The sequence below is a fragment of the Physella acuta genome, unplaced genomic scaffold (genome assembly GCF_028476545.2).
Source record: "Physella acuta isolate Inbredline_101_S28 unplaced genomic scaffold, ASM2847654v3 ptg000049l, whole genome shotgun sequence".
NCBI lineage: Eukaryota > Metazoa > Mollusca > Gastropoda > Physidae > Physella > Physella acuta.
Window position 1 is genome coordinate 777781 of NW_026731569.1, and position 26816 is coordinate 804596.

At 33.3% G+C, this 26816-nt stretch overlaps 3 protein-coding genes across 13 annotated transcripts; 1 reads left to right on the forward strand and 2 right to left on the reverse strand.

Annotated features, from left to right (window-relative positions):
- Positions 1–1105: 1105 nt before the first annotated feature.
- On the reverse strand, positions 1106–4344 carry LOC131945332 (transmembrane emp24 domain-containing protein 2). Its single transcript, XM_059306360.1, has 4 exons — positions 4047–4344; positions 2874–3069; positions 2680–2787; positions 1106–2585 (listed from the first exon to the last, which is right to left on the reverse strand). Exons 1-4 carry the CDS (start codon positions 4227–4229, stop codon positions 2461–2463), a joined length of 612 nt encoding a protein of 203 aa, XP_059162343.1. The 5' UTR covers positions 4230–4344; the 3' UTR covers positions 1106–2460.
- A 1559-nt stretch (positions 4345–5903) lies between these two features.
- Positions 5904–20828, forward strand: LOC131945348 (phosphorylase b kinase gamma catalytic chain, skeletal muscle/heart isoform). Of its 8 annotated transcripts, none has more exons than XM_059306366.1 (14): positions 5904–6018; positions 10548–10731; positions 15991–16166; positions 16297–16351; positions 16525–16590; positions 16784–16856; positions 17048–17138; positions 17881–17971; positions 18206–18235; positions 18344–18467; positions 18889–18969; positions 19287–19337; positions 19786–19827; positions 19912–20828. In XM_059306366.1, exons 2-14 carry the CDS (start codon positions 10637–10639, stop codon positions 20167–20169), a joined length of 1233 nt encoding a protein of 410 aa, XP_059162349.1. In that variant the 5' UTR covers positions 5904–6018; positions 10548–10636; the 3' UTR covers positions 20170–20828. The 8 variants fall into 8 exon arrangements, with proteins under 8 accessions (XP_059162349.1, XP_059162348.1, XP_059162350.1 ...); XM_059306365.1 differs by lacking the exon at positions 5904–6018 and adding an exon at positions 6031–6297; XM_059306367.1 differs by lacking the exon at positions 5904–6018 and adding an exon at positions 6031–6199.
- A 46-nt stretch (positions 20829–20874) lies between these two features.
- On the reverse strand, positions 20875–26445 carry LOC131945435 (SRR1-like protein). 4 transcript variants are annotated; one of them, XM_059306369.1, is made up of 8 exons: positions 26282–26445; positions 23223–23263; positions 22930–22983; positions 22472–22704; positions 22191–22289; positions 21304–21461; positions 21161–21206; positions 20875–21057 (listed from the first exon to the last, which is right to left on the reverse strand). In XM_059306369.1, the coding sequence occupies exons 1-8, from the start codon at positions 26425–26427 to the stop codon at positions 20881–20883; spliced, it is 954 nt and encodes a 317-aa protein (XP_059162352.1). In that variant the 5' UTR covers positions 26428–26445; the 3' UTR covers positions 20875–20880. The 4 variants fall into 4 exon arrangements, with proteins under 4 accessions (XP_059162352.1, XP_059162353.1, XP_059162355.1 ...); XM_059306370.1 differs by lacking the exon at positions 22930–22983; XM_059306372.1 differs by lacking the exons at positions 22930–22983; positions 23223–23263 and having other exon boundaries at positions 26298–26445.
- Between the last annotated feature and the right edge of the window lie 371 nt (positions 26446–26816).

The window sequence follows — 26816 nt, forward strand, 5'->3', positions numbered from 1 at the left end:
GTGTGTAAACACGATAACTTGAGTACCGTTACAGCTAGGTTGATGAAATTTCATATATAAGTATTTTATCAAAATCGTAGATCCGTATCAACTTTTGAGCGATTTCCGATAACCGGAAGTGGTACTTTTCCTACTTTGAATTTTTTAAAAGCCTATAACTTGAGTACTATTTCAGATAGATAAATGAAATTTCACATGTAAGTAAAAGATCTAATCCTCTACCTTCTGTTAAATTTTGAGTAATTTCAGTTGACTGGAAGTAGTAATTTACGCTACTTCCGATTTCTCAAAAAACTAATGTACATTTTAAAAGTACTAATAATATTGCGCACTATTATGCGCTTTTTTATTGGGCGTTCACTTGGTGTGCAATTAATTTGTCTACGAGATTTTATTCTATTTTTAAAACTTTAAGTATTTAAAATGGATTAAAAATCATGTCTATAGCCCGAGTTCCCATCCCCTGTTATTTTATATAAGAATATTCGAGAAAGTTTAGGGGAGATCACTCCCGGTTTATTTTTACTATTGTTGCTGTTAAAAATTACCTTTGTACCTATATTTTGACATGAACAATGCCTCATTCTTTATTAACTTATTAGGAATCAACATAATTTGAAATATTTTGGGTCAACAGTGGGAAGGGGGGGGGGGGGGTGTGTATAAGATGACTCAGTAGATAGACTTTAAAAAAATGACAATAGAGAAGGCCTACTTGACAAAGATGAGCCAATGTTGTCAGTAGAGCTGCTGTTAAAGCTCTCCTAAAAAAGTTTCAGTGCTGGGTCTACTGCTCATTACATAATTAAGATCAAACACATTTGCAACTGACTTCAGTTATCACACTGCAAGATAATGTGAAATGTATCAGAATCACTACTTGGATGACAGTAAAATATTTTTATGGTGCGAGGAAATATTGTTATGATGCCTCTAACATTGTCCAAATAAGCATATAAAATAGTTTTTGACCATTTAAAAACCCCAAGATCTGCTCAAGTACTAATCTTCTCCCTGAGCACAGTGCTGTAAATGACAAGTTGTAACATATATGGCATGCATGTTGAGCTATGTAAGAAATAACTGAAAGCATGTTGTAACACAATTGAAAGTATTGAAAATTAAATATTTTATTTCAGTATGATAAAAATGATAACAAGTTAGAAATAATAAATGGACAAGTTAACAATAGCTCAAGCTACAGTATCCACCAGAACCCACATATAATCATAACCATCCATCCATTGCACTCAGTCAAACACACTGACACAAGGATAAATTTCAACATTCCTAAACAATGAATAGACAACATCCACGTATAAGAGATTATTTATTCTTTGATCACCTGTCATCACTAGCAAGTGCTAACACACTACCTACATTAGTCCAATCTATGCCATGATGAAAATATGGATGTGTACACCAAACTTGCTTTAAAACCACATGAAATGACAATGTAAGAACAAATATTCAATGAAATAAATTACAAATTAAAAGGCTGTTGCTGAAGTAAGTTGTAATTTCACTTGACAGCACTTGAAGGCGATGTATAATATATTATACTATTATACTAATTCACATTTGACCTTTTCCATAAAAGTGTTAAAAATAATTTAGCCATATGTTTAGGGAGCCACACAGAAACTTGTGATGAAAAGTAAAAATAAAATTCTAACAAATGTCTTATCTCAAAGTTTCCTACTTTTCTTAACAAGCTATTGCTTATGGTCAAACCAATGAAGAGAAAAGCATGTACTTATTAAAGTTATAATAGTATCTTGCTGCTCCAGAGACTACTAGTTGCGAAATGACATGCATAACAATCAAATAAATAAAGTGAATAAAATATCATACAACTTAAGATTCTAATTTGTTGCTTGTATTTTATACTCATTTATTACCCTTTAGTCTATTAAAAAAATGATTGGTAACAACAGAATGCTGAAGTCTCCTAAAATATAACCAAATGATGGATGATGTAGTAACTAGTTTTGTTCTTAATATGTTGTGTTAATAACAAGTAATACATATATCCAATTGATTAGTTATAACCTGGACAAAAACCAATCAAGTTTGATTCAAGGAAAAATGAAATGCTAATTTCTACTAGTAATGTGAACAACTGGTACAGCCATATTTAAGTCCTAGAAACTGGGACCAATCAAAAATAGAAAGTAAAATGGAGAGATAACAAAAAAGTTAAAAACTGTGAAAGCTTTTATTAATTTTTATGATGATTTATTTTAAATATATTGATATTTTAAAAGAAGGTAATCTTTATCTTTTATTTTTTCTTTGGATTTAAAGTGTGGAGATTTAAATGTTTTTAACTTCATGCACCTTAATACCTAATCTAATTTTCAAGAATTTTGAACTAAAAATAACTGAGGTGAAAAAAGTTATTAGCTATCAAGTTTAGTTAAAGTGCAGAAAAAAGAACCCGAAAGAATACAAAATGTATTAAACTACTCGACGAACTTCAAAGAATCTCTTGAGATAATATACTTGTCCTAATGTCATTGCAACCAACACAAGAGCCTCGAAGAATGACCACAAAACAACTCTTGAATTTGTATTGTCATTAACTGAAAAAAATTTATCAGAGATTTTACTGAGCACCTAGTTATTATTATACTTATACCAATGATTTATTCTAAATAAAACACGAAAGAAACTTACTAGATCTGTGTATTCTTTCTCTAACTTCCATGTACTCTTGCTCATGTTTTACTCCTGTCAGGGCTGTTGAAAGCTCATTTATCATCTCAGTTAGTTTATTTTGGTTTGCTGAAATACAGGGAGGACTTGAAATTCAAAATACTTTTTAACTTTATAATGCAGATAAAAAAAACCCACAAATAATAGAAGCTCACCATCCCCTTCCTCTCCAGCTGCATCCTTTGGTTTTTCACCAATATCAATGGAGAAAACCACTATTTTTGGTGTCATTGTGGACATGGCATTGCTGAAGCAGTATTTATAATTTCCATCCATGTGTGCAGCAAAAGTATACTTTCCATTGGACTCCCTGTCACCAGAATGAATTATTTTTCCATCAGGCCCATAAATCTAAAACAGGAAAAATAAAATAACTCTATAGGCCTAGTAGATTCCATTTTAAAATATGCTATGTTCTTTAATTTGGAGTTGGAAAATATTTTTTTAACAGAACAACTATATTAAACTAAAAGCACAAGTTTAAGATTTTGACTACAGAAATGACAAGTCTAGGATTAGTAATTTTAATAGCGATTTAACTGCCTGCCAAAAAAAAAAAGCAGCAATTTTTTTTATAACAATTGAAAGGAAAATTTGAAAATAAAAGGGCAAAAGTGTAGCTTATGAATATGATTGTCGATGTCATTTCGCCTATAGAATTTTACCCACAAACACACTTCATATTTACAGACATTTTAATTTATCTTTGGGGTGGTGGGGGTGACTGGTGTGTGTGTGTGTGTGTGTGCAATCTGGTTTAAGAATAAAAGTAGGAAGTGGCTATTTGGACCCGGGTCCTAATAGCCCTGGCTGCTATTAGGACCCGGGTCCCTATGCCCTATAGCCATGGCTGCTATTTGGACTCGGCATTAAGTTCGATACAACCTGTATTAAAATTAGCCTAGATCTAGAATCTAGGCCTATACCTTTTTTATAATGTTTAGGCAGGCCTATTTGATTTTTCTTGTGGTTTGCACATATTTTGTTATGTTTACTAGTAGTAGTTGGACATCGGCATCTTCAATCATTCACATTATTTCATTAATAAGAAACAAATAGGCCTATTTATCCATGTCAACTAAAAAACAATCAACAATACATCATCACATCATTGAACTTGGTCCGGTTTTTAGTCACTAAAGTCTCAGCTGAGTGACAGCTGTATGCGTTTTTTAGATAGGCCTACAGGCCTATTTGACTTGATATAGATTCTAAATCTACATCTTGTACCAGTCTAGTCATTGATCTAGAATCTAGATAGACCTACATTTCTACTAGATCTAGATCTACTTCTAGATCTAGTAAACGAGATTTCATTCCCCTCTTACTTTGATATCGATATCCAAGAAGCCTCCCTCTGCCACCTCGAACATTAAACTTATTTTTGTGCCGGATGTAACTTTATCAAAGAAACATTCTTCAGCATGTGCATCTATGCTAATGAAGTAGCTATGAGTAACTTTGATCAATGATAATATCAACCCAATGGTGGAATAGAATGTCAGATGCATCTTTCAATATTAAAAGTTGTTTAGTCCCTGGTGTGATTCTACAGTAAACAGTAGTGCTGCAATGTAGCAACAATGCCACGTACAGTTACTCCCGAACTACGCATGCGCTATCATATTGTTTCCCTTTCCGTCATCGCACTAATAAACATTGGTCTATTTTTTTTTTAAATATAAAATCTATTAGGCCTAGATTCTGAGGTCTAAAACGTAACCTAGTAAACCAAAACTGCAAAAAAAAAAAAAAAAAAAAAAAGAAAAAAAAATCTAAAACAAACAATAATTAGAGATCTAGATTAGATCTAGAATCTAGATTATATAAAAACGTCATTTTTGTGTGTGTTGATTTCCTGAAAAATATTTCGTGTCAATGAAACTATTTAAACAATATGTTGTCGTTTATAAATAAATATTTTAATTAATATATTAAAGAGCATAACATATAAAACATTTAAAAAATAACAGGCTTTTATAAAATGATTTTCTTAAAATGCACTCAAGTCTCAGGCAGTGTTTCTTCCAGACTTTTTTCTCCGGGGGGGAGGGGGGGGGGGGGGGGGGTTGGGGGTGGGGGGGGGGCGGACTAAAATTTTCGGGGGGGGGGGCGGACACTGTTAAAAGTATATATTTTCAATATAAATTATATAAATTTCATTTCGTTCGGGGGGGGGGGGGGGGGCGGTAAAATTTTTTAGAAGAGATGCCTGGAAGAAATTCTGGATGCCTGGAAGAAACTCTGGTCTCAGGTAAAACAGGCTTGCGGCAAGTTAAAACTTTTTGCAACCTTTCTAAGACCTTAAGTTTTGGTTTTACGATATTCCATATTTTGAAGCTAAAAAAAAAACGAAGTATGTATGTCGTTGTCAGCAAATCTTGCTGTTAGACCTACTCGACCTGAAAATGAAAGAGGTTTCTTTTTGGGAGTCCAGTGTATTCAAATGCACTTCTTCGCCGAAAATAAAAACCTGACATCTTTATTAATAGGTCAAACACTATACAATTAAAATTATTATTCATTTCTTCTTGAGGAATATTTAAAATAGCATACATCCGCCCCACTCTGAGACGCAGCTAGCGGAGCGCGGGTGGGCGGCCGCCCCGAGCGCCGACCCTAAGGGGGCGCCAAACTGGGTAGGATAAAAAATAAAAACCTGCATTACTAAATTATGCACAGTTAAATTTCAGGAAATAGACTATTAGGTTGATTTAAATGTTATCTGCGCCTTGCCCCCCCCCCACAACCGTTTCCAAAAAAAAAAGGGGGGGGGGCGCTTTACGACAACGAGAATAACAATATCAAGTTGCCCCGGACGCCGCAATGGGTCGCTACGCCTCCAGTGTTTCTTCCAGACATTTTTCTCCAGGGGGCACTTGATATTTTCGGGGGGGGGGGGTGGGCGGTCAACATCTCCGGGGGGTGCGGACACTAGTAAAAATATGTGTTTCTATAAAAATTCCATTTCGTTCGGGGGGGGGGGTGGTAGGTTTTCTTCGGGGGGGGGCAGAGCCCCTCCCCCCCCCCCCCCCTCCCCCGAATACATGCTTGGAGCAAACTCTGTACGCCTCTGGCCCCAATCTCTCGCCTACAGCGTTACAGAAAAATGTAATAATTAAATCTAGACGATAAAAGACGAAAAGAGAACTGTTGGTTACTATAGTGCATTTAATGTTGACAGAGTTAGTTCTCTTGGATAAGAAAATCGCCACCCGTTATATTACATCGGATGTGTTGTGGATCAAATCTAGTTTAGTCATCGCCTGGATGCTCTCTAAATAATCTCACAGTAGCAAGGTCCATATTCATTGATATAATATTACTTGTATGTTTAAATCATCATTACATTTTCCATCACCAGTCTAGAATGTCGTTTTTGTATTCCAACTTTTAAAACTTTTAAGCCAAAAGAAAGGTTAACCTACTCACCTACTTTTCGTGGAGTTGTCCTCTGAACCTGCAATTTCATAACATACAAGTACGAGAAGTTCAATTTTTAAATTGTGTTGTGCTAGATCTCTATGTGTTAATAACCTTTTGAACGAATACTGGGATAGCTATTTATTTTTATAAGAGGTAGGCCTATGTTAAACTATTTACTATTCAGGGCTTTAGGAAATGACAGTTACTCAGTTACAGTCCTAGGCTTAGCTTAGTTTAGTTACAGTTTAGTAGTACTAGAAATCTAGATGATAGTAGGCCTAATTTAGTAAGTTAGTTATTTTATTAAGTAAGTACTAAGTAGGCTAAGTAAGTAGATTCCAGTAAGTTTTTTTTTAGTTTGTAGAAAGTAATATTTATTATTTAATAGTTAGGCCTAATTATTATATATTATTAGAGATTTAGATCTAGAGTAATAAAATAATTATTAATTAGGCCCTAACAATGGCTAAAATAATTAATAATAATTTTTAAAAACCCAATGACGCATAGGCCTACTAGATTTCTAGTATTACTAACTAAAAGGCTTAGGCCTAGATCTAGGCCTAATTAAATAATAGATAGGGCATACAGAAAATTAAATATAGTATAATTGAGTTAGTAATGTTATTATTAATATTATTACACTAGTTGTAGGGTCAACGTCGGCAACATGATCCTGGAAGAGACCTAGTATTTTGTTACTATTTAGGCAGGCTAGATGAGTGGTTGGGCCGGTAGAGCTTATCGGCTTATGGTTGATTAACCAAAAAGTCACTAGATATCTAGATCGAGTTTGAATTGAACCCTCTGGCAGATAAGGCTCGTTAGCTCAGCACAGCAAACCCATTTTATTTAGGAGAAAAAATTCTAAAATAAAAAAAACTGCTGCCTTGTAGTTTCTTCTTGGATAAACAAAGACTATGGAAGCATATCTATCTAGAAAGAAAGGATGCTGAAATTTGAGTCAAAGATCAATTAGCATTGTGGCTAATATTAATAATAAGTGTCTATTCCCAGTCTGAACTGTTTTCTAAACTATTAATGTTAAAAATTGCGCTTGAGTGAGATATGCACTGTGGTCAAGTGGAAGAATGCATTGCTGTCATTTTGGATGTCATGGGTTCAATTAAGAACAGAAGAAAAAGAAGACTAGATGTGGTTTATAGTGCTTAACTCTATATTTTAAATTCTAAGGTGTGTAATTTTATCACTTTGCCTACAAGTAGATTCTAGAGTAGACTATGTTAGACATGATGGTCCAATTTCTATCTTGATTATATTACATAACATCTCTTGTTGTATAAATTGTCCCACCTACCACTGATAAAATTAATAAAACAATACTTATTACTGCCTAAATCTCAAATCATGTTTGATTGTAGATCTAGTAGATCACCAAAACAAGGTCTAGTAGCCTAAGTATTTTTCCTATAGGCCCTTCTTACTATTTATATTTAGTCCCTGAGTTTGAAAAGCCAATAGCTTGGCTCATTTATTACAGAAGCTCATCATTAATTGGTTAACTAATCATTAAAACTAATTTAAAACTAATTATCATAAGCTGTTCTTAGTTTTGAATCACAATTTTGATTGATTTTAAATTCTCCTATCGGTAATTGTAAACACCTATTTGCAAATACAGGAATTTTTAAGTAGATCTAGATCTAAATAGTAAGAAAAATACCATTTTGTCACTAGTGGCAGCCTTCTGTTGAATGTTGTATTTAGTACACCTCTAAATATAAATGAGATCTATTAGTCTGTAGGCCTATGGTCAGTAATTTATTTTTTTATAGATTTTAAAATAATTACAACCAATTAGGCCCTAGTTCTAGTCAAGGATCATACGGTCATACTAATTACTAGGATGTTCTTAACATACATTCTTTTCTGTTTTCTGTTTGTTTAGACTTTAGCCTTTGCCTTGTACTGTAGAAAAAAAATAGGTTGTAGAATCTAGATCTAGTAGTAGAGCTAGTGCTTATTAATTACTAAGCCTATGGGTGTTATTATTTAAAAAACAAAATAAGATCTGAAACAAGTAGGCCGTTCTAGATCTAGATTTCAAGCTTTTTATTTAGTTTTGAGCTAGGGCTAGGGATCCTTTATTAGTAATTTTAGCTTATTGGGCAAGTGTACTAAACTTCATTTGCATTGTTTAAATTAAGTATTTCAATTTTAAATAGTAAGCTATTACTAGATCTAAATAAATTTAATTAGGCTACCAATATTATTATAATATTATTGTTTTTTCCAACGATTTCGGTTAAATCTCTGGTTAGGGGTCATCCATAAATGACATCACGCTTTTTTTGAAGATTTTTACCTTCCACCCTCCCCTCCCTCACACATTGTCACAAAAAGCCGGCGCCCCCCCCCCCCCCCCCCCAAAATGACGTCACACCTCAGCCTACAACCCCCTCAAAATTGCAGTTGAATTTTTTTTAAAACATCAATATTTTTCCGAAATCATGTCTGAACTCTGTCAAAATAGAGTCTTTTAATCAATTCCTATTACAATTTATTAAAGCAGTTTTCTAAAATGCGAAATAACGACTAAAATTTGTTTTCTAAGATTGCTTTTTTTATAATGCAAAAGTGTGACGTTGCACCATCTGAACCCCCCCCCCCCTCTTCACACACTGTCACAAAATTACGGACCCCCTCCCCCCTACGAGTGTGACATCATTTATGGACGACCCCTTATGGAGTGTAAACTTCAGAATAAAGAAAGATTGTTAACAGTTATTATTATTAAAGTTTATAATTAGGCCACATTGGTATTCTATAGTTTATTTATATTTTTAGTTACATTTTGCATTGATTTAATTAAAAATCAATTAGGGCCTATTCATAAATTTGTAAAAATATTTTACTCTGCTTCATATTTAGTTTTGTTTATTAACCCAAAACAGTGTCCAAACAACCTTACCTCACTCAAACCATTTTTTTGTAAACCCTTCCTTTTATTTTATTAAAATAATAACATTTATTCTTGGCCACAAAGATTTGTATTAGTTAAGACAGGGATCAGTTTTAGGTGTAAAACATTGGCTCATGAACTTCACCAAATATGATTGTAGGTCAGTGGTTCTTAGCCTTTTTGGAGGTGACAAATCCCACCAGCTTGATATGGGCATTCACTGAACCCTTCTTATAGGAAAAAATAAATTGTGAGTTTTTTCCAATTCAAAATATAAGAATATATTTTATTAGTGCACTAAATGAACCGGGCATCAACATCACTGGGTTCAAAGAACAGAGCCACTAAAATATGGTTTTCACACAAAAACAAAATAATAAATATTTATTGCAAATCTGTGTGACTTCTGCTGGTCCCTTTCAGACGCCAGTTTATAAATGTTCATCTTCACTTTGAATTCAGTGAGCATAGTGTTCTTGTATTTTCCCATCTTCATGCAGCTTAATGAAGCAGTCTCTTGGTTTTGACAGTGCTAGACTAGAATTGCTCAACATTACCAATCATGCAGTTAGGCCGCTGACTCCCATCAAGTTCTGTTATACATGTGAATCCATGTTGTACATACTCGTCTGACCACTTTCTTTTATTACTCAACATAGTATAAGGATGAAGGGGTTAAAATATTAAGAATAAAATCACCCGACGCACCATCATGCCAGCCATTAATCAACTATTGGGCCCTGATATAGAAATAATTAGTATGTTTGTTACAGCACATATCAGTGCATGCCTCTATAGGTGGCATTAATACGATTCATGACTTATGTATGACTTGGCATTAAGGGTTCCACAATATTAGAAATATCATGATATCAATACATGTTATCTCACTGTTGTATTCAAGCTGTCATCTGCCACTAGTTCTATCATCCACACTGACAAAATCCAATGGCAAATCATATTGGGTGTCTGTCCTGACCTTCACAGAACCTCTGAAACTGACTCATCAAACCCCTGGGGTTCAATCTAACTTAGGTTAAGAACCACTGTTGTTAGTAGATGGGTAGAAAAAAAACATGACCATTATTTTCATTAGTAGAGAACACAGTTATAAAAAAACCAACAATTATGTAGGATCAACAGTATCATGTGTCTGAGTTTGTCTCCATAATGCCAGTTTCGTTAGTAAGCTTGTGTAGGTGTAGTAAGAACATGAATAAAAAACAAAGTTTCATGGGGGCTGGGTTTAGAGCAGGGGGGGGGGGGGCATTTGTATGAATGGAATAGCCTTTTCAAAAGTCAAGGTATATGTGAAATGAAAGCAGTTGAGATCCATAGGACTAATCAATAAAGTGTAAAGTAGGATATACTGCATTTTAACTCAAGGGACTTAAATTTCAAATTTTAAATAACTAGGTAACTTTTTCTAAATAGCTTACATTTAATAAGTTACTTTTTAAAATAAGTATTCTTTTTTCAGATAGTAGCCAGTAAACTAGGGATCTATAAGATGTTTTAAACATCCCAGTACTATAGGAAAAGGATTGAGTCTCATTTTATTCAGAAGATATGACCATGACAAAAGACGAACCAGATGATCTCCCTTCTCGGGATCAAGCAAAAGAATTTTATGCAAAGTATGAACCTAAAGAAATTTTAGGAAAGTGAGTATTATTTAAATAAATTATAATCTATAGCATGATGCACGTATAGAACATTGTACCATAGTTTTAACCCAAATTATTATCTAATAAATAACATGAAAAAGAATGCAATACTACAGACTAAGCAATTTTCTTGCTTATTTTCTGTTGAAGAGTGAAATCATATTAAAGCAATTTGAATCTATCCCTTCTGTAAATATATCCATTGTAACATGAATTACCATTAGAGTGGCAGAATACTGTTGTGCTAACCAGATTTGATGTGTACTAGAATTCTTTGAAACTAAGCTTTGTACATCTGGCTTGTTTTTTTTTTTTACACTTCCCCTTTTCATCCCCCACAGAACCATACCACCCCACCAATGATGCATCAAAGTCCACTCTACCTTAAATAATTAGAAATAGGCCACAGACTGAAATTAACAAACTTTGCATTATAATAAGAATCATGAAATGTACGCTACAATGTATCTATCAAATTTACCAGCTTTAAATTATTTGTTAGCCTCATCAAAATGTTAGTCTACAGTTGCTATAAATATATTTTACGTATTACGTATATTATAAATGTTTTTATTTTGACTTAACTTCCATTGTTGATCAAATTCTTTCTAGATAAAGTAGAACAGAATCATTTTTAAAGTTGTTTGTTGGCTGCCCTGTGTATGTGACACCATGCTAAGTTTAAGTATTGCCTGAGAGCACTCTAAAGCTTGATATATTTTTACTTTTTGTGTCCCCCCCCCCCCCATTTGGAAAGGTTGAGTGCATTTTTACCAGTCACTATCCTGCAACAGTTATTATTGTAATGTCACTGGAACGCAAATCAGTTGTGTATTTTCTTAACTTTGATAGTGTAACATTCAGTAATGCAGCTTAGAATGAACTTTTAATTTTTTTCTACCTTATTTTACCTCCACCCCCCCCCCCCCCTACCTAGGGTTGGCACCCAGGGAAGCCACTCTCCCCCAGCCACGCCTCTGTTGGCCATATTTTAGAACTGGTAGGGTTATAATCATCTGATCTATCAGAGTTCCATCATTCTTGTTTATAGGACTACTGGTCAAGTGGTACCAACAATGTCCACTGTGGGGTCTACAATGTTTTCTGTATTGTTTTAACTGTGGTTGGCAGCGTTTAGTGCCGACCCCCTACCCACACACAGACCTAACTGGAGACAAATATCTGAAAGAAACTGGTGATTTTACGTCCTATTTAGCCTCGATATTACGTTACTATTTTCTAGCCCTTAAATTGTTTCTCAAAATAATAATTTTCCGTGTTGCGTTGTATTTTTGTCATTTCGAATTTATAATGTACCATGTTATGATCGCCATGGCTTAAAAAAAGTTTGCAGTAGTTGCCAGGCCCCGTCAAAGGTCAGCGTGACCGAGCACATAAGAATGACGTTGAAGATGTATGCCATCTTCGATTTTTTTCTTGATGCCATAGATGTGGGCTAGATGCAGCATGCAGTGTATATGTAGGCCTACTGTACACAGCCCACTTCTATGTTGGTCGATTTTTTTTTATGACGCCGTGACCTGGCCTAGAAAATGAGTGGGGGAGAGAAGGGTAACTAGGGCAAAGTACTCGAGAGGTGTGCCATCTCCCCCCTCCCCTGTAGTGGCTGGTCGATCATGACGAAACCCTTTAGCTGACTGTTTGGGTTCAAGCTAGTCTATGTGATGTAGGCCAGTGGCCATCACGCGCGAGCTTTGGTCGTGTGGTCTACTCTTCATGTGTGTTACATTAGTCAATAGAGGTGTCGTAGACCTACTGCTGGATTATCGTTCTGGACTACTTATCTCTTTTGTAAACAACGATTTCATCATCGCCGAGCTGTGGTGTGATTTTCAGTGATATAAATTATATTATTATATTATTTTGTTTTTACGTCAGTTATTCTAAAACAGTAAAAATTTAAAAATAGTTGATCTAAGTCTAGATCCTGCTGGCGATGTTGAAATTTGGGCCTATAGTTCTAGCTATTTTCTATACTCTTTCTATACGGTTAAATTCCAATTTTTTTTAAAAATGTAATCGACCAGAGTCAAGCTCAAGACTAACACAAATTCTCGATCAGATAATAATAGTATTATTTATTAATTAGGACCTAAGTAGACCGCGTAGGCCCTATATTTAATATTACTAGATCTCTATTTGTGTATTTTTTAATCTACTTGTGTTGAATGAATGCTACACGTTTTGTTACAATAAAAAAGAGCGGAAATAACGTCGTTAAAATTAGAAAGACGTCGAGTTAGGCCTACAGGACAAATAAAAACTTAGGTTAACTCTCCTGTTTCCGACAAGTCCATCCCCCATACAACCAGTCAGTGAGGCCAGGCTATAAATATTCATTTCGTCACAGTAGGTTGCCAACAATAGCACAGTTCATTACTTCCCCCTTCATATAGGCCTAGTGTTAGCTCGGGTCATGTGTTCTAAAAACATTGTGACCGTATGTTAGTGTTAGGCCTATACAAATATTTCATAGGCCCTATAATTAACTGGATGGCACTAGGCTATTAGTAGGCTTTATTGTGGGCTCATTAATTAATAATTAATTAGTTTTGGGATAGCCTTTAGTTTAAGTGTCTTTTTTTGGATATACTTAGATACTTTGGTAAATTATTGACATATTCTAAATGAATTGACATTAGCATAAACCATAAAGAAAGTAGTTTAGACTGAGTTCTGTATGTAGCTGTATTATATTATTACATTCATAGCCAAATGTGCATGCCACTTGTCAAATCATTTTAAGTGATTAGATCTATCTATCTAATAATATATGTAAATCTAAAAATTTAGTTAGTATAGTTATTTATAGCAGACATCCATGATGACAATAAATTAGCCAGTTTTTCTCAACATATTTTTTGTATGTTAATTGAATTGCCATTTTGTTCATGTATCAGGATAGAAGTTGGTAAAAAAATGGATTGCTTTCTATGGTTGTTCCTATATTTCTATTTGACAAGTTAGCATTTTACTCTGCAGTTAGGACTGTTAGGTCTATTTTTTCTCACTTTTAGAACACTAGATAGTGACCCTTGTGTTTCTAGTCAATCTTGTAGGTGTTTGTGTCAGAAAAATCTTGAGGTTTGAGAAAGAGCTCTAAATAACATGTAACTTTCTATTTATAGCACCATGAATTGCCACTTACACTCAAGACATCAATTTAAAGTGTTGCATAAACTTGTAAAAAGTTAGATTAAAAAATTTAAATTAACTTTAAATTGTTTCAATATAGAAATCTGTTATAACTTGTGGTAATACTGTTATTCATGGATTACCATCAGAAGCAACACAAGTTTTTCTTGTTGTGTATTATGCTGCCATGTTGCTGTGTGGCTGATACCAGGTAGAATGTAACAAGAACTTCATCAATGATGTACTTTAACAAACTAACAGCTTATTAAAATGGATTGCCTTGTTGAAGATAATGGTAATGCCAATGTGTTGGTTGATTCTGAGATAGTTGAAGGCAACTTGAATTCTAGTCATTTAGAAGATTGTCAACAGGATAGTAGAAGTCCACAAGGAGTTCCATGTGAAATGTCTCCCAGGACACACAATGATCTAGTGTATCAAACAGCTGACAGGCCAAGAAGCTACAGCAGTCCGTTTTGTATGGATGCTGATTGTAGGTGCAATAAGAATATCCAACATGCTGCATCTACTTGTGCCCAAGAACATTCAACATCTCCCAGTGTTCTTGAGGCTAAAAAAAGAAGCTTTACTTGTGGTCAGACAGATCTAGTGGCTATTAACAACAATTTTCAGACGGCTGTTCAAAACACTGAGCCTTGTAAATTAATTGATCACAGTGAGGGAAGAGGAACTGAAGTGAAAAAATTACATTCCTCAACATCTGCTGCAAATACAAATAGCCCTATCACTGCTTCTCTTCCCAAATTGGTGGTTACTCCTGATGAACAATCTGGCAAAAATGTTAATAATTCTCCATCACTTAGGAGAAAACAGTCTAACTCACCGGTGATTAGTTCTTCCAATCATAACAGTTGTGAATCAAAATGTGTACATAATGTGGATGTAGAGTTTAGGAGTGTAGACATTCTTAAAAAAGATCTCAGCCTTCTAAAGAGTGAAGGAGAGGATTCTGTGAATCTGTCTCCCCGCCCCCAAACACTTAGTAGCAAAATTCAAAACAGACTGAGTGGAGGTCGTAGTCATGTAAACCTGAGAAGTAGGAGAGTTCTACAGGTCTCAGGGAGAGATCTCATGTACTGTGATACACCTGTCTCACCAATACCTAAAGAACTCTTGTATGAGTTGCATGATTTGGATCATGAAAATGAAGATCTGTCAGCAGAGGTTGTATATTCCTTACAATTGAGGAATTATGATATCAAGCAAGTCTTAGGAAAGTAAGTCTTAAAACTCTTTGTAATTTACATATTTATAGTGCACAAGAACTCAGCATTTTAAAACCAGCCCTGGAGTTTTATTTTCTCATTAGTTGTCTTTTTTTAATGCAGGTTTATTATTAAGAGTTTATTACTTGATGCTTTCATTACTTTCAAATTTAGTAGCATCTCGTTTATATCAATTTTTTTTTAAAGATGATTTTACAAAAATGATTTTCACACTATAGATCTACTTATCTTAAAATGTATTAATTGTATGAATTTTTAATTATAAGTTTGAATTGTTAGTGTTTTGTCTTAATACATGAACACTTTTTTTAATTGCATATCTTTCAAAGCAATTTTTGTACTAAAGTGCATTGAACTCTAAACATGATCATATTTTGGTATAAACTAAGCTAGTGCCAGGTATAGCAAATCAAATATCTGTGTAATACATAAATTATAATAATAATAGATGATAACTTTAATAATTTACTGCTTGTGGTGACCCTTCTCATTAAGAAGTCACTCTGTGATACATATTTGGGAGTGACTTGCATCATTCAAGGTGTCTTACACTACTCACATTACTATCACAGTGTGCATTAACTGAGTTCATTTTAAATAATTTACAATCTTTGAAAACATTTGAAATAATACTAATCCAAATACAGAATGTGAATCATCCATACATTTTCTGTTAAAATTATTTCAGTTTCCCTATCTGAAACTATTGTTTATACTTTTGGTGTTACGCATGTCTGGCCTTGAGGAGCTATTAGCTTACAGAAAATGTAAACTATGCTGCTAAACAGTATCCAGATTAAATACACCCCCATTTCAACAAGTTATTAAGTTGTGTTTTTTTTTTAACTTTCAGAGGTATAAGCAGCACTGTCAGGAGGGTTGTAGAGAAAACAACTGGTCAAGAATTTGCTGTGAAGATAATTGATATTAGTGGAGAGAAGGGCGAGACAGCCCAGGTGGAACAAACCAAGAAAGACACCTACAGAGAGATTAGAATACTACGAATGTGTGCCGGCCATCCTAACATTAGTAATGAATTCATATTCTTTTTACATTACATACTGCTAAAAAAATGTAAAATCCTATACCTTTTTATGCTAAAAGCATCAAGTTTATTTAATCCTAGTAGTTGTTCATATGTTTTCATCTCTTGTTTCAGTTGAGCTTCATGATGTGTTTGAAACCCCAACGTTTATCTTTTTAGTCTTTGAGATGTAAGCATGTTTCTGCCTAAATTACAATAATTGGTCCTAGAAGCTTAGTTACTTTGTGTTCATTTATAGTCACAAATTTGATTTTTTCACACTAATTAAACTTGTTTGTTTAAGAACATTATTTTAATACCAGTTGTAAGATTTAGATAAAACTAACTTTTGTGTGTTACCAGTTGTAAGAAAGGTGAACTGTTTGATTACCTTACATCAGTTGTATCGCTGTCTGAGAAGAGAACTAGGTAAGTTTAAAAATAAACAATTCAAAAATTTTTTTAAATGTGGTATTAACTATAGCACTACATTGATACTTCAAATTATACATGAGTCATAAAATAAGGAAAACATTAAAATGCATTTAATACAATGTATCTGCTTAATTTTTAACTTCATTTGTACCTATACTATATTTTACAATCAAACTATTTTCTTCAGGATATTTATGCGCCAACTTATAGAAGCAGTTGATTTCTTTCATGATAAGGATATTGTACATAGAGACCTTAAGGTAAAATAAATACAAATATTAAATTATCTGATTATTCATAATTCATTTACTTTATCTATATATTTACTGATTCAGTTTGTATTACAATATTTGTACTGGATAGATCTATGTAAAATGAAAGCTAGATTTTAAATATTAACTGAAATAGAGATGACATGATATCCTAATTAGTTTGACAATTCAAATTTTAGCCAGAGAACATCTTGCTTGATGATAACCTCAACATCAAAGTATCAGATTTTGGATTTGCAACAGTTGTTGAACCTGGTGAAGAATTAGTTGGTAAGTTTGATCTACCTTGTTCTGCAATACTCTAGACTTTATACAGATTTAAGGTGGAATCACTGTTTGTTGTTAGAAATTAGAGGAAATCAGGTATAAGTATTTTTCAGCTATGATGTTATAAATCAGGAACACAAATAAACTCTTTATTAAACTCTATACAGTTGCTAATTACTAATTAATCAGCAGGATCTCAAAGTATGAAGTAACTTTCTGAAAGGTCCTTTGTTCCTCTCTCTCTGAATTATTTATATTGTTTCAGTAATATCAAATAAAATGCAGGAGAATAATCCATAATTGTTGAATGTTCAAGTATACAGGGGAGTTAACTCTAATGTAGGCCCATTTTATATTTAGTTTGAAATACACTTGCTAATAGCCAGCTTATCATCAGTAGAAGTCACTTAATAATTTCACATTTTAAAGTTTGGAATAGGACTAGCAAAGCCACTAGGAGTGGACCACAACACAGTAACTTGTTACATGAATAAAATGCTATCTACAATGTACTAGAATTAAATTTTTTCTTGTGAACAATACTCTGGTATACAGATTGTAATATTTATGGGACTCTATTGCAATTGTTTTTTGATTCTGCACTTGGATGGTTAGTATCTTTACAAGTTGATAAATTATTTACCAAAAAAAAGTTGAGCTTCTTCAGATCACCACCTCATTTCACCAGAGAAATTGTACACCTTGTAGGCCTAAAATATGTCTGTGTATTCTCTCTTCCTTACAGAACTATGTGGTACACCAGGTTACCTGGCCCCTGAGGTATTGGCACACTCAATGTATGAGAATGTATCTGGATATGGGAAAGAAGTGGATATGTAAGAAATATTATAAACTATTTTCACTCTTTTTAAAGTTTGAATTTGCTGACTAGTATGGATAGTGTAGGCACACTCTAGAATGGAGGAATGCAACCTCACTTTACTAATTGTTAGGAAAAACTTGTTATGTGGTCAAAATTATCTGTACTTTGCCTGATCTTATTATAATTACCTAATATAATTTTATTACAAAAAGTTCATGCCACAATGTAAATTTTATTATACTTTCAGGTGGGCTTGTGGTGTTATCATGTATACACTGTGAGTATTATTTTTACTTTTTAATAATAAATTATTTATTTCTTCTAATCTAAGATGTCATAGTTGTGATAGACAGCAAATAGATTTCAAATAATTAATTATCAACAGATTGTGTGGTGCTCCACCCTTCTGGAACAGACGTCAGATGATGATGTTGAGAGCTATTATGAGTGCAGATTACACTTTCAACAGCCCAGAATGGGATGATATAACAGAACCACCCAAAAACCTGGTAAATATCACTTAAGAATTATTTTCTCTCATTATTCATATATTTATTGATTATCAAATACTTCATTTATACTGCAAGCAAAATTACTTGTATCACATAGTTCTCTTTTAAGTAGTAGTTGCACAGCAAACAAAATGAGGGCTATGAGCACATTGTAGCCTATTGTTTGTGCCTATGTGACACATTTCATGCAGCTAAAGATAAGTCAAGCTGGGCCAATTTTCAACCCCTTACTATATTTCTGAGCAGAGTTTCTTCCAGGCGCACCCCCCCCCCCCCCCCCAAGAAAAAAGTCTTGAAAAAACACTGTTTCTGAGAATCTGGTATTTTACCAGGTGTCTGCTGCGGTACCAGAACTATCTCCTTACCAAATTTCAGGTTTGTGTCATACTTGTAAGTAATGTAAGTTTGTTGTTTTCAGATTCAGAAATTGCTTGTTTTAAATCCACAAGAGAGGTTAACAGCCAAACAAGCATTAACACACCCATTCTTTCATAGTATGGTGAGTAGTTATTTGTTAAAGTTATTATTTTAGCAGCAATAGATGTGTGAACAAGCAGCTTTATGTGGATTAACTTGATTAAGAATTATCTAAATAAAATACTTGGAAATGTTATATTTGATATCCAACGGGCTAACATTTGTTTGTCAATACTGAGTATTTTTGCAAGAAGCAAAATATTTGTCACATCTAAATGTGCTGGCTAACCTCAGTTGAGTGGTCCTACCCACATCCAAAGTTTTCTAGTCCTCAAAATACATTATAATATCAATATTTAAAAATAAAAGTGATGAGTTGTTCTGTATTTTCATGAAAAGCGGAGACCAGCAATTGCTGTGTTATCAATATCGGTAAAAAATCTTCTAGAGGTAAATTTTTGCAAACAAAAAAGTTCATTTGACCAGTTAACGTTTTAATTATTTGTTTTCTTTGCTGATCATTTTGTATTTATATAAATTTGAATACAATTATTCTAGCCAATTGTGAATCTTAAATAATAATACTGCTCATTTGTTAACTTATAATCATCCTCTTGAAAGAAAATAAATTAAAACTTAATTCTATATAACAAAGCCCTTTAAAAATTCATCAAAGTTGTGGCCAAAATTATTTTCAAATAGATCTCAGCTGCCACTTAGTATTTTAATAGTGGCCATCTTTTAGTATATTAAATAAAGTTAATATGAACATTTAACCTTTTTTTGACACCATATGTTGCAATATTTGTTTTTGAAATTGCTTTTGAATTTGATTTTTAGTTAAAGGTTTATTTTAAGAGTGTTTAATTGCTAACCTTGGAAATTGTTCTGTATTTAGATAGCTGAGTTACACAAGTTCAATGCTCGTAGGAAATTTAGAGTAAGTATTTTTATCACTACATTAGAAGTAATTATCTCTAAAATATGTTGATATATTTAATCTAAGAAATTTCCTTTCTCTCAGGCTGGTGTATATTGTGTGGTTTTCTATAATCGCCTAAACTTCTGTTACAAGCACCCACAGCCAATATCTATAGAAACTGTACGTAATAATCCTTATGGACTAAAGGCCTTACGCAAAATTATAGATACATGTGCATTTGGTATGTACAAACATTGGGTCAAGAGAGTTGACAACCAGAACCGTGCTGCGCTGTTTGAACATACTTTACGTGATGACTGGAAGCACAACTTGATGACCATTGATGGTATACAAACTTAAATTTAGTATACAAAAAAAAATAGAATTTTACATAGTACAAATTTAAATGCTGAATATGCTTTAGAATTTTACATATCACATCAAATATTAGATATATATAGAAAATTAAAACCAAACTGTTGAGCATGTTCATTTATTATTTTAACTTTAAGAAAAAGATCTTTTTTAAATTACTGCACATAAAGTCTAAAGTTTTACCATTTTAACTTTTTATGCATTTTCTTCTTATAATAAAGTTGTTTGATATTTAAAAAAAACTTTTACAAAGGTTTTGAAATATTTATGAAAGAATGTTTTAGAAGGTTCATATAAAGATGTGCAGAATATAATGTTCAGGTTTGAAATACCTAACTTTTTTTTTGTTTCCGGTGAAGAATACTTCATTGTACATTGTGTTTTTTTTTCTTCATAATTTACAGAGCACAAATTTTAAAATGTGTTGTTTTGTTACATTTGAATGCTTTATTTTAATGCCATTGTAATGTGAGGCCTCACACCCCTACATCTATGAATGTTTCCCCTCCAACTGTTTGTCACCTTACACATTGCCAGATTTAATTTATTTAAATGATTCTTTGAAACCTTTCTTGATTTTAAAAGATTTTAGCCTTTGAGTGTTTCCATTAGAAACTTTAATAAAACATTGTAATATTATTTCTCATGTTCAAGTTTTTATGTGTGTTTAAGAAACAAAAATGGGGTGTTAACTATTTAAATGCCCTTTATTTTACACAATTCTACATCATCTGATTGATAGAAAGGCTCTTGAAATACATCATTTTGACCAAAAGATTCTGGTGTAGAAAATATGTGGATTGCTGTATCATTGAACACATCAGTATGCTGAAATGTCTCTGGAAGTTTTACCTCCCTTGTGTAGGGCTGAAGCTGCATATTAAAAGTTTAAAAATAGTAGATATTTAACTTTTTAAGTTAAAGTTCTCTACTGCCAGTAAAGCAGTTTATAAAATTAGGAAAATAATGTACTCACCAATAAAATATAGTTTCCAGTTTCTTTGAGATTATTTAAGGGAGATCTAAAAGATTGAAATTAAAACATGTTGACAATAATAATTTTTAAAAAGTATGTTAATCTAAAAGGCAGGAGTTATCTTACTGGTAGTATAAACTTACCTTTCAACCATATGTGAAAAGCTGTTTCCTATCAATATCAAATTATGGAGTGTATTTTCTCTGGCTACAAGATTCTTCCATAACAGGTTGTTGTACATGGCTTTTCCACAGTGGGGTAAAAAAGCTACAGTTGGTACAAGACATTCCCTTTTGGCTTCCTAGAATTTCATGTATGTCAAATATTTTACAAGGATTTAATGTTTAAATTTTTAAAATGTTTAATGTTACAAGCTGAATTCAGGGATTCAGTTTGTTAATTGTAACTCACTACAAAATACTTCAATTATTTTTAGCTAGAGCAGAAAAAAAGTCATGGTAAGGATTTCAAATTATGGATGGTAGTTATTTTTACAAGCTTTTATTTAGTTCGCAAAGGCTATCTGTGGCAAATCTTGTAACTCAATTTTGATCCACGTCTAATGCAGCAATTTCGTTCAAACTTTCTAGATATGTTCCACTGACTTCGATGACAGAACAAGTCTATGTATTTTTTAAATTTAATTAGTTTAATTAGTCATTAAAAACTAATTAAACGGTTATGAAACTACGGGGAGATAACTTGTATAAAAGAGCTAGATGCTATCACCCTAAAAGTCTGGTGAGCTGTGGTTCATAAGAATGTTTACAATTGTAGAGCTGTTAGATCTAATGAAGGCTATTTGGGGTAGATAATAAAGTTTTTAAACTAAGGGGAGTTAACAAGATTTAGAACTTGCTATCATCTGTAAAATATGGTCACAGATTGCTGCTTTTATGGGGCAGACAATCCTCTTTTTAGATATTGCGTGCTACTTATGGTGTTAATCTATTGCATGGGTGAGTTTTCAAGTGTAGAGACCTGCCTCTTAAAAAATACAACACATATCAATGTTTGTACATAATAATACCTCATTGTGCATTATAACTTCACACTGGTAGTACTTCAGGATATCTTTTTCTTCCTCTGTGAAAACTGGATCATACACTGAACACATAGTACATGTTGCCTGAAATAATTAAAGCAATAATTAAAATAATTTTTTTAAAATTAAGAAATGATGTAATATTAAAAATTACAAACTGGAGAGAAGAGGAAATATATAATTTTATATATTTAAAAATGGGGTTTATACATAAGTGAAAATATTTTTAAAAAAAATACATATCAAGTTGACTAGACTGTGCTCACTCCAAGTTTTTCCTTTAGACATAACAAAAAGGCCAATTGGTATCTTGCAATCAAACATGTTGTAAAGTTGCCAAGCCCATAGCAAAGTAAATGAACTTGAGATGGTGTCTGTAATGCTGTAGACACTTGTTTTTCTTCTGTTACAGAGACATCTTCCAATGATAAAAACTTGAGTGCAGTGCCAACATCTTGTGCCAACCTGGGTTTTGGATCAGACTTATCCAACGGTTTACCTTTAAAAAACAATAACAAAGCCAAGTTATGTAACTGGCAACTTTACTTTAGAATGATTTAGTCAAACAATACAATGTTACTATGATAATAAATTCTAATTTTTATAGTGCAGAACAGAAATTGTTATAAAAATAATTCCTTTGATGGTAGTTCTATCTACACCAAAAGTTTAAATTCACATCATTAAATGCATAAACAGGTTATTATAACAATAGTATACTGACCAAGATCATGTCTGTGGTTGGACTTAATGGTTGAAAGAGCATTGTTAATGAGATCTGAAAATTTACTTTAAAAATGTTGATAAAAATACCAAAAGCCTTAATAATTTCTTACAGGGGAAGAAAATATTGCTTTTGTGGAGAGAGTCAATTAAACATAACTTCATTAAAATAATTTTAATTGTTTACACATAAAAACTTAATTTTAAAAAATGTTAAGTTTGAAGACATTATAAAAAAATAATTCAATATTGACCCACATCATCCCTAGTTATAACTTTAACATTAGAACTTACCAAATGAAGCTTTAAAGAATAAAGACAGATTTAAGTCCTGTCTGTAAATATAAAAAGTAAACACTCTTAAGGCTTCTAAAACAAATTTGAAATTGCAGTGACAAAAATGTTATAAAGAATAATGGTACACATTAAATATTTTGCAGAATTAAAAAAAGCTTATTACAGCTTTTATTCTCTCTCTCTCTCTTTATATATAAATGTACTAGCTGTCGTTACCAGTTACACATGAATAATAGGCCTATATATTTTAATGTTATACATGTTTGAGAAAAATATTTTATAAAATAAGTTATTGGTTAAAACGCGATGTGCTTTACTACACATTGAACATATTAGTGGCAAAACAAAGAAATAATTAAATAGCTAAAAATCCGACACATTTAAAATAACATAGGCTACCAATACGTATTAAAAAGATTAAAACCAAATTATATACATTATTAGTCAACAGAACACCATATTAAATGCACACAATGACTAAGAGACACAGAGGCGTATTGAGGGGGGGGTGCAGACGGTGACACCATTTAGGGGGGTGACACAAAGGCAAAAAATAGCAAAATATATAGAGAAAAACTTGACGGGGGGGTGCAAAAGTTTGAGGTGAGGGGGGGGGGGTGCTAATCGAAAATTTGACAGCTTGTCCACGGGAAGGGTCTCTATGCCTCTGGGGGGTTATACCATTAAGTGCCGCACAGGGTGACACCCGACCTCACTACGCCACTGAAGAGACTCAAATGATTCCATTAAAAATCCGGCTATTCAATGGTCATGTTGTTTTTTAAAGTAATTTGTATTAGTTTGACTGAGAAAATTGTATTCGTTTAATAGTGTGCGTCTTAATACATATATTTATAGAATCTATATCTAAATCAAATTTGAATGAAATAGTTCATTTCTTTATATTCTAAAATCGGAAGATGACGCCATTAGTGTTGAGTTCTTTCCGTAGTGTAAACATGTAGCATGTGACGTCATTGTTAATTGCATTCTTGTCACAACTATAAACACTTTTCCAGTTGCATAATTAAAAATGTTTTTCTACATTTTCTTCTTCGTTCTTAATTTTTAGTGTTGGGAGGGATCGAGCCTTATCTGCCAGAGGGTTTGAACTCGAGACTTTTTTTCGAATTTATCAACCATGAGCTTTTGCCGACTCGACCATGCTTCCATCACAATTAAGGATTACGTGTCAACTGGTTATGCACCATTGAGGCCATTGACTCCGATTTCAGCCTGCTTTTCTTTTTGGATTTGCTTCCATAGCCTTTGCCCAACCAAGAACAAACTACAAGGCAGTAGTCGTTTGATTTTGGAGTTGTCTCTCCTAGAGGAGTGGCTGTCCACAGCTAACGAGCCTCATCTGCCCGAGGGTTCGAACCCGAAACTTTTCGGTTTAGCAACCACGAGCTTTACCGACTCGACCACACCGCCCCTTTCTACATTTGAATATGCCTTTATTTTTATTTTTCTTCTTTAATAAAATTTAGATTATACATTTAAAACATCGAACATATTATTTTCAACAAAAGTCTGTATCAAGGTGTTGCTTGTATTGTTGTAAAAAAAATTTTTTGTATTATCACAGCTGACTATGATTTTTTTCATTTTGTAAATAAATTTTTTTTTTTAATTTTTAAAAATGTTTATAATTAAAATGACTTTTAAAAAAATCACACTTTTTAAATTGTTTATACTTCTACACTTTCTACAAGTTCGCCTCTACACTAATACAAAGTTATAAAGACTAAGAAGACTGGAAGGTAATGGCCTTCCATTATTAACAATGTGGATGAATATTTCTCCCAACTGAGAAGATTATATACACTCAAAATGACCCCAAGCACGTTTGTCATACTTATAATAAAGTTCATCATAATACTCTCTTGATGAACTGACAGTGGCCGTTGACAGAGACAGGATGTCTCTCCTGTTGACAAGAACGTGAGTAGGCGATAGGAGCACCAATGTTAAGATTTTTTGTTTGCGGTAAACATTTTTAAAAGTAATTCTAAGAAGGTCACTGCAATTAGGCTGAAAAATCATCGGTTCAATGTGGATGTCATGGATGTTGTTGTTAGCAACCGGCCCCGCCTCGAGGTTGGTGAGCAATAATGATATAATTTAAAGATCTAGATCAGAGTTTCTTCCAGGCATCTCTAGTACCGCCCCCCCCCCCCCCCCCCCGACCGAAATGAAATTTATATAGAAAATATTAAGGATGATATTTGGTAATCTATCGTTTTGGGTACGTAAAATCGCCCGCGGCTATTAATGTACGAAAACGTTACCTCATTGTCAAGGCTTTAATAGAAGTGTATTGTCATATGTTTGTGTCAAATATTATAGATAAATGAATAATAAACCTAAATCAATGGCTAAATATATCGATATAGGCCAGAAATTAACTTTAAACAGCAGTGTTTGCGAGCAAGATTTGCTATATAAACAGCAGCCATTTGTAAAATAGAGTGGCCTCCCTCTGATCTCGCGCTAAAAGCTTATAAAATAAAACTTAAACAAGATGGCTGCTATAGTAAATGAGCATGGTTGCATCTGTTGGAAACATCGCTAGTCTTCATTTATTACTGAAAAGTTTTAATTCAATTCTTTAAAAACAGGTACATAAATGAAACAAGGAAACATTTTTGTATTTTAAAAAATATAAATCCTCCTCAAAATGTGAAATAATTATTAAAATTTAAGGAGTCACCTGGTTTTCACATTACAAGTCGCGGGCGATTTTACGTACCCAAAACGATAGATTACCTGATATTTAGAATCGACCCTTTGAATCCCGGACAGATCGTCCCGTCCCCCCCCCCCCTGAAAATTTCAAGTGTCCTCCGCCCCCCCCCCCCCCCCCCCCCCCCCCGGAGAAAAAAGTCTGGCTGGAAGAAACACTGATCTAGATCTAGATAGATTCTAGCTAGATTCTAAATCTAGCTCTGCTACTAGATTCTAGATCTAGATTTTAGATCTAGATCTAGCTAAATCTAGCTAGGACCTAGATTTAGGTACCTCTAGATCTAGATTTATTTTTAGGCCTACCGTACATGCAAATATTTATACGTTTTTTGTAATTTGTAATTTCGGAAAGGCTGTTGTTATTTCGTGCTTCGGGATTCCTTTCTGCTATGTTTTGTTTTCCAAACTTCTTTTTTTTCCTAGACACAATTTTAAATTCATTAGTTTCATTCATTTTAAAACGATTCGGCTATTTACCGAACAATAGCAAATACATTTGTATTCGCAGTTTTACCCAATTAACATTTATTTTACACAATTAGTAAATTAAGAAATGAGGGTGCTAGTTACTAGGTAATAATAAAAATAGCGTCACAAAGCGATTGAGCGAGTGCGGAAAGCAGAAGGCACCAAACTGGGGGAAAATACTTATAGTAAAATTAAACTGTGCATTTGGATTAGTGACTAGTTGTAGTTAATATTGAATATAATATAGATCTAGATCTATTTTTTTTAGAACAAAAAATGTGGGTTTCATGATAATCGCTGTAGCTTATAGTGAGCAGTGTTCTGAGGGGGGGGGGGGGGTGGAGGGGGGGGGGCGCAGCGCCCTTCCCCTCGAAC